The following is an 8,293-nucleotide window of genomic DNA, read 5'->3' on the forward strand; positions in this document are numbered from 1 at the left end:
TAGCTTTGATTTCCCTTTTCCTGATGATCAGTGGTATTGAGCATAGCACGGTGCTTATTGGCCATTTATATATCTTCTTTGAAGAAATGTCTATTCGAGTTCTTTGCCCAGTTTTGAATTGAGTTGTCGTTTAGTTGTTGAAATTTAGAAGTTCTTTGTCTAGTTTCAACACGACTTCTAAAAAAATGTCCCAAGTGCATCTGAGAAGAACACATATGCTATTGTTCTTGAGTAGCGTACATCTGTTAGACACAGTTGGCTTACCGTATGTTCAAGTCCTCTGCTTTCTTACTTATCTTCCATCAGGCTTTCTATTCATTATCAAGAACAGGGTATTGAAATCTCCAACTATTATTGTGCAAGTGTCTTTTTCTCCCTTCAGTACTGTCAGTTTTTGCTTCATATATTTTGATGATCTGTCATTAGGTATAAATGTTTATAACTGTTATGTCTTGTTATGTCTTCTGGCTGTATTGAACACTTTAACGCATATCATCTGTCTTTGTCTCCTGTAAGCTCTTTATGATGTAAAGTCTGTTCTGTCAGGGCCTCCTTGGGTGGCTCAGTCCGTTAAAGCATCTGACTCAATCTCAGCTCAGGTCTCGATCTCAGGGTCGTGACTTCAAGCCTCATGTTGGACTCCATGTTTATTATTTTAAAAAAATAATAACAATAATAAATAAAGGCTATTGTATTTTGTTTAATATCTTTTAGTTAATATTTTTCTCCGTCCTTTCACTTTCAGTATATTTGTGTGTTTAGATCAAAAATGGGTCTCATGTTGACAACATATAGTTAGATTAGGTTTGGTTTGGTTTGGTTACTCATTCTACCATTTCTTTATCTTCTGATTGGAGAATTAAACCACTTACATTTAAAGTCATTACTGATAAGGAGGACTTAATTCTGTCATTTTGGCATTTTTTTCTACCTGCACACTTACAGCTTTTTTGTCCCTCTTTTCCTACACTACTATCTTCTTTTGTGTTTGGTTGATTTTTTTGCAGAGGAATATTTAAATTCCTTTTTATTTCCTTTTGTGTATGCTCTAAAGCTATTTTCTTTGTGGTTACCTTGGAGGTCATATGTAATATCCCAAGGTTATAACATTCCAATTTAAGTTTGTACCAGCTTGACGTCAACAACACACAAAACCCTGCCCTTTTATCGCTCTGTCCTCACCCCTTTCGATTGTTAGTATCACAGAATTACATCTTTATGCACGTGTGCTGGAGCAGGGCGGCAGGGGTGGCGGGGGAGGCCTGGGGAGCTGCCACTGTGCCAAGAGCTAAAATTGACCAAAAATAACTACAATTGACCATCCGAGGCTTCCCCTGACGGTTGCAGGCTTTCAGTGGATTCCAGAGTTCTAGAATAGTTAGGTCAGACAGATTCTGCCTGTACAATTGTTGCCTTGATAGAGAGAGAAATTTCTGGTGCTTTCCATGCCACCATCTTCCCAGACTCTCAGTGGTGTTTTCGTTTATAAAAACTCCTTTCTGAAGAGTGGAACCAACAATTAACTGAGGCCCTTTCTTGCTAAGGACATCTCTATTATAAGAGACAATTTTGCATCCCCTTTTCCTTAAAAGGCTCTACCTAAATAAAGCTTCCAATCAGATCCCAAATCCATTGTGCATGGACACGCAGAACTCTTTATGTTTTCTCTACCATCACCCACGGCCCCCCCGTTGGCATTTATCTTCTGGAGAATGAGGTTCTGCTGTGCTCATTTCATGCAAATCATCACTGGCAGAAGAGGGGGAAGATTTCCAGATAGAGAGACGCACAAGATAAACCCAGAGTCGTTGGACACAGGAGCAGATGTGCAGGGTCACCTGACTCATACTCAAGGTTGCATAAGTAAGATTTCAAAATTAGTCTTATTCTGAAGACTTCAACCTAGTGTGCAGCATTCCTGGCTGGAGCAGAACTGGACCCTTGTTGGTGTGGGGTGTTTTGGGTTTTTAAAAAATTTTTATCATTACTTGCCCTTGTATCCCCGCCTTCTTTTTTGCAGGAAACATTTTGGTTTTTTCTACACACCAAGTTTCTGTCTCCAGATCTCTTCGGCTCAGTTCCTGGGGAGCTTGACACCCCAGAGCCCCTTGGGAGAACCATCTACTGGTGAGTTTTGGGTGCTTTTTTTTTCTTCATTACTTTATGAGTCACAGGTTCGAAGCATCCCAATGTGGGAGATGCAGGCACTGGGAGCACCTCAGGGCTGAAAATATAGAGTTTTGTGTAACCCTGCACAATGGATTTGGGATCCAATTGGAGATTTTATTTATGTTGAGATTCTGAGGGCTGCAGAGCCCCGGCTCCTGGGGGGTAGTCTTGGCGGAGAAAAGGGTGGAGGGTGGTATCTGCACCAAGATGGCTGGAGAGTCTCTGATGGCGGTAAACAATCTCTGATGGTGGCAAGACCACCCTGTGGGGCTCAGATGGGAGGATAGCACAGTGAAGACAACAGTCAGGAGAGTAAGGATGCTCAGGCTACTGCCCCTCGCTCTGTACATCCCAGCCTCCCTCCGAAGGCTTTAAAGAACTGGAGCTTTCTACCCCAAATATTACCCACCCCCATATTCCATATATGTGATGGTCCAGACCCCCAAACCAAAATGGGCCCCTTGCCTGAATTCAGGAGACCCATGGAGGCTGACGCGAGGAACCTACTTTTGCTGAGAGGCAGCTTTTTATTAAGCAGCACCTTGCCACGCGTCTGCTGTGCTAGAAGCTAGGTGGTGCTGGAGTGACTGGAGAGAAGCAGGGGAGGCGGCTGGTAGTTGAGAAGCCAGCGCAGGTAAACAACAAAGTGGAGGACAGACAAGGTGGAAGTGGTCAGAGCAGCTGGCTCCCTCACACCCCATCCGCTCCCCCTACCCGTCCCCCCCCACCCTGATCTGAACCACCGGAGGGTCTGGACTGTGCGCTTCTTGACTACAGACTTCCTGTGTGATACTGCATACTCGAGAACCACCGGTCTAGTCCACACTTTTCTACCCAGATGAGGAGGTTAGCCCTGCGGCTGGTTACAGAACAGCCCAGGGGGTGTGCTGCAGTTAAGGGGCTGTGTGCAAGTATCCCCGATCTCCTCGTTTGTCTACGGCCTCCCACTGGATTACCTGGGGAGCTAGCCCATAGCAGGGCATTGTGCTTCTTGCCTGTAGCCTGCTGGTTTTCTGTCATTCTCTTACTGAAATGGTATTTCTTTAGTAGCCTCTGAGTGCCAGATCTGGCTCTGGGGCACCAAGATCCCTCTTTGCAAAGCAAATACCTAAACCCTCATGGTGTTTATTTTCTAGTAGAAAAGTGTGTGTGTGTGTGTTTGTCTGTGCGCGCACATGGGTGGGATGTGCTCTTGTGGGTGAGTGTGTGGGCGTTATGTCCAAATGTCAAAGAAGTTCTCTTCAAGACCATGAAAGCATTCCTAGAAAATTGTTACCTGTTCTACATGGGTCTCAGCTCTCCCAGCCTGGACATGGAAGCTTTTGAGTAACTCTTTTTTACACTGAAGAGCCCTGTGTTCAAAATCCAGCTCAGCCATGACTTATTCTGGGAATGTGGAAAAGTCATCGGCACTTGAATATCGAATTTCTGCACTTGTCAAAATGTATGAACACTTGCTCACAGAATTATTGCAAGTATTAAATTAATTAATGCGTGCAAAGTATTTAGCACAGCGCCTAGAGTTCCAGGAGCCCTCAGTGAATGCTCCCAGGTGTCATTCTTTAGGTGGATACATGGGTTTTCTCCACAAACTGGATTAGAGGTCCTATTTAGTTGCTGCAGATTTCCAAGAATCTGGCTTGATGAAACGCAAGATCTATGAGATGTATTGATCATAAGAGAAATTGAAGAATAAGGTGTGTACAAAGAGAAAGACCAATTCACAGCCACTACCAGGAAAAAAAATCGATATTCTTGAGGATTGATGTTAGATGTCTTCTGATGTCTAATGATGCTAGATGTACTCAGTATAAAGACTTTCATGCATTCTTTCAATAAACATTTCTTGGTGCCTCCTTTAGTCAGAGGCTATCTTAAGAGCTGGGGACAGAAACATGAGCTGGATCGCAGGGAGCCCACAGTGGGTGGAAGATTGTGTGATAAGAGGCAAACAGTGGTTTATGAGATAATCTGAGTAATTGATAGAGGAGGCGGGTTTGGCTTCACAGAGAAAGGGAATTGGAGCAGGAAGTGCTGGTGGATGGCTAGGAGCTCACCAGCCATTTTAGCAGAGGGGCAAGCATGTGCCAAACCCCTGGGGCAGGAGGGAAATAGTGAGTTTGCAGGAAAACGGAAGAAAGATCGCTGGGACAGGAGCAGAGCATTTGGGATTTGAGAAGTGACTGGAGACAGAGCTGGGAAGAAGTGAGCATAGAAAAGACTGACGAATGAGAACTGTAAGAGACTCTTAAATACGGAGAACAAACTGAGCATTGATGGGGGGGTGGGGGCGGGGAAAATGGGTGATGGGCCCTGAGGAGGACACGTATTGGGATGAGCACAGGGTTTTGTACGTAAGCGATGAATCACGGGAGTCTATTCCCAAAGCCAAGAGCATACTGTATACATTGTATTTTAGCTAACTTGACAATAAATTATATTTAAAAAAAAAAAAAAGGAAAGACTGAGGAGAGTGGTCTGGGGGCATTGCCTTTGAGGTCCCGCCACATACAAATTGCCAGGCTGCTGGTGGTGTTCAGCTGAGAAGCGCCAGATCCCAGTGCGATGTTGGGGAAGACAGGTTGAAAAGGAGCACGGTCAGGAATAAGCCACGTGCACGGCAAAGATGGAAGTGAGGGGCGTCTCAGGGCTGGTGGAGGTGACGGACCTGGAGGTGTTTATCAGATAAAATTCACATGACACAATAGCAAAAACTCAGAGCACGTCACTGCTCCAGGTGCTGTGCCGAGTCCTCCTCTTCCTCCATCTCAGCAGAGTTAGTGTTTTATACATAAAGAAACAGAGTTGAAGAAGTAGTTGGCCCCAAATACCACAACTTGTAAGTAGTTGAAGGCAGGCTTCCATCTGGGCCTGTTGGTTCCTGAGGGCTGCTCCTAACCTTCTGAAGATGAAGGACCCAGGTCAATGCCCACTCCTGCTTCCTAGACACTGGAGTCAAGGATAGTAGCCAAGATAAAGAGTCCACTAGCTGGAGCACACTTCAGGGGGTGTTGGGTTTGGGGTGGGTTGAATTTGAGGTACATGTATGATACCCATTTTACTCACTGCTGTATCTCCAGTACCTAGAATGTAGTATGGCTCACAGTAGGGTGCTCAATAAATGCAGGTCAAATGAGTAAGCTCTTTTATGCAGAAGGCAATAGGAAACTCAACTCTGAGATGTCGGGGTTGAAAGTTGGGACCAGAAGCCAGAGCTTCAGGATGCATTGGCATCCAGGGGGCCTAAAACCTTGCAATTAGACCACACGACTCAGCAAGAACTTTGAGATGAGAATAATGAGACAGCCAGTAAAGAGGTGGCAGCCGCAGATGGTGCCTGGGGATTCTCACAGTGTAGACGGGGGAAGGAGACACCAAGCAAGAAAAGGAATAAGAAGGTGTGAGACCAGCACTAACCTCCTGGAAGCCAGATTTGTGTTTTTTCCCAAATGTTTATTAATTTTGAGAAAGAGAGGGAGGGGCAGAGAGAAGGAAAGAGAGACAATTCCTCTGATGGCACAGAGCCTCACAAACCGAGATCATGACCTGAGTTGAAATCAAGAGTCAGATGCTCAACCGACTGAGCCACCCAAGTGCCCCCAAAATGAGTTTTAAATGAAAGAACTTAGCAGACAGGTTCAATTCTCAAAGAGAATAAAGCTGAAAGAGAGCCAAGACATTAAGAAGTGGGGTTGTCATTGCAACCTTGCAATAGAAGCTTTGGCAGGGTGACGGAGGCAGAGGGTGGAGAGAGGTGTCAGCTACGACACTGCAGCTTGCCAGTTACAGAACATTGGAACTCATAGTAGCTTACAAAATTGGGCTATTTTTTTTTCCCCACTTAACAAGGAATCAGAGGATGGGCTGTTCAAGGCTGGGGCTTACATCTTGGTGATGTGGTGACTCTGCTTGGTTTTGTTCCGTCCTCTGAGTCTTTCATTCAGGGTCCCAAGCACCCAAGCCCTCATAAGACAAGCTACAGAAGCAGAAGGGGACAGGCCAGGGTTTCTGTTCATCTCTCTTGTCAGAGAAGGACATTGCCAGGAGCCCTCTAAGCAGAGTCCCCTTCTACATTGTCATCCAGGAATGGGTCCCAGGCCTGTGCAGCCCCGCAGAGGAGGTAGAAAACAAGTGTGCAGCGTGGGAAACTTTGTAATAAGTCAGACTTTCTGGGAAGGCCCAGAGTGTTGAGAAATGGCCGGTGGGCAGACAACTGGTGTCTGCTAGAAGGAATAAAGGGAAGTGATCGACCAGCACGCGAACTTTCAAGGAGATGGCCGCAACACCGAAGACGAACACTGGGCTATTGCTGAAGGGGAGTGGGGACATTTTTAAGATCAGAGACAGCGGCCAATATGTGGCGTGTGATCATTCTGTTCTCTGATTACAGGACGGAGAAGATGGATGACAATGACCTGCTTCTCCAGTTCAGCCACCAAGTGCTGTCCACATCTCAATCTCTGTTCACAACCAATAACCAGGGGGGTGGAGAACAGCCCACCACCAGTTTCGACTATGATTACAGCGTACCTTGCCATAAAACGGATGTGAGGCAAAACGCGGTCAGGCTCCTGCCCCCGCTCTACTCCCTCGTGTTCATCTTCGGCTTCCCGGGCAACCTGCTGGTCGTCCTCATCCTCATCAACTGCAAAAAGCTGAAGAGCATGACCGACATCTACCTGCTCAACCTGGCCATCTCCGACCTGCTCTTCCTCCTCACCTTCCCCTTCTGGGCCCACTATGTGGCCAACGGGTGGGTCTTTGGGGATATGATGTGTAAGACAGTCACAGCGTTCTATCACATGGGTTACTTTGCTGGAAACTTCTTCATCATCCTCCTGACTATCGATAGGTACCTGGCGATTGTCCATGCTGTGTTTGCATTGAAGGCCAGGACGGTCACCTTTGGGGTGGTGACAAGCCTGGTCACCTGGGTGCTGGCCGTGGTTGCCTCTCTCCCAGGGTGTGTCTTCAACAATTTGCAGTGGGAAGACACTTTTTACGCCTGCCGCCCTTCTTTCCAACCAGGATGGAAGAATTTCCATGCAATCATGAGGAGCATCTTGGGCCTGGTCTTGCCCCTGCTCGTCATGATCATCTGCTACTCAGCCATCCTCAAGACCCTGTTCCGCTGTCGCAACGAAAAAAAGAAGCACAAGGCCGTGAAGCTCATTTTCGTGATCATGATTGTGTACTTTCTTTTCTGGGCCCCCAACAACATCGTCCTCCTCCTGAGCACCTTCCAGGATTCCTTTGGCCTGAATACCTGTAAGACCTCCAGTCAGCTGGACCAAGCCATGCAGGTGACAGAGACCCTGGGGTGGACGCACTGCTGCGTCAACCCCATCATCTACGCTTTCGTCGGGGAGAAGTTCAGAAGGTATCTCTCCGTGTTTTTCCGGAAGCACATCGCCAAACACCTCTGCAAACAGTGCCCAGTCTTCTACAGGGAGACCGCAGATCGAGTGAGCTCCACGTACACGCCTTCCACGGGCGAGCAGGAGGTCTCCGCCGGCTTGTAAATGAGGAGCAGTTTGCCTCTGACCCTTAAGGGAGACGGAAATCTGTACATGATCATAAGCTTCAGGTCTGTCAAAGAAAGGAGGCGGGTGACCCTCTCAGGCCAGCGTGCAGGAGGCTCAGGGTGGGTGCACCAAAACAGACTTTGTCCCTCCCTGGGCAGCCAACATGCCTCAGGGAATGTTCCAGAACAGCTGTGGGGGGAGACAGTGACTCTCCAAAGAGCTCCTCACAGTTCGTGGGAAACTCCCCCCCTGGAAAATGGCTATGTGCTTCTCTCAGCCCCCACCTGCACCTCACTCACTCTCCAATGCTCTCTCTCTGGTCAGGGGCACAGCTGGAGGCGGGGAGGGGGGTGGGGGGGGCCCAGCCNGCAGCGCCGTCCCCAGCCTCGCCTCCCACCAGAATTACCTGGAAGGTCCCACCTGGTCCCAGCAAGCATGGAAAGCGTAAGAACTCTCCGAGAGAGCTTTACTTGGGTCCAATCGTCCTCTTCGGTGCAAGCGCAGGACACACTTTTGCTTCCTTAGGATTTATCTGGGATAACCACGCACCCTACATCTGAAACCTAGCAAATATCGTGCCCCATTGTTCACACGCGTCT

At 47.5% G+C, this 8,293-nt stretch overlaps 1 protein-coding gene across 1 annotated transcript; it reads left to right on the forward strand.

The window, feature by feature from the left end:
• Positions 1 to 1,906: 1,906 nt before the first annotated feature.
• CCR2 (C-C motif chemokine receptor 2) lies at positions 1,907 to 8,032 on the forward strand. The gene is made up of 2 exons (XM_077777237.1): positions 1,907 to 2,127; positions 6,560 to 8,032. Exon 2 carries the CDS (start codon positions 6,570 to 6,572, stop codon positions 7,689 to 7,691), a length of 1,122 nt encoding a protein of 373 aa, XP_077633363.1. The 5' UTR covers positions 1,907 to 2,127; positions 6,560 to 6,569; the 3' UTR covers positions 7,692 to 8,032.
• Positions 8,033 to 8,293: the final 261 nt, after the last annotated feature.

Source organism: Crocuta crocuta, unplaced genomic scaffold (assembly GCF_008692635.1).
Source record: "Crocuta crocuta isolate KB4526 unplaced genomic scaffold, BGI_CrCroc_1.0 scaffold77, whole genome shotgun sequence".
Lineage (NCBI taxonomy): Eukaryota > Metazoa > Chordata > Mammalia > Carnivora > Hyaenidae > Crocuta > Crocuta crocuta.

Coding starts and splice junctions, on each gene's coding strand:
- CCR2 (XM_077777237.1), top strand. CDS start 6,570: ATGGATGACAATGACCTGCTTCTCCAGTTCAGCCACCAAGTGCTGTCC.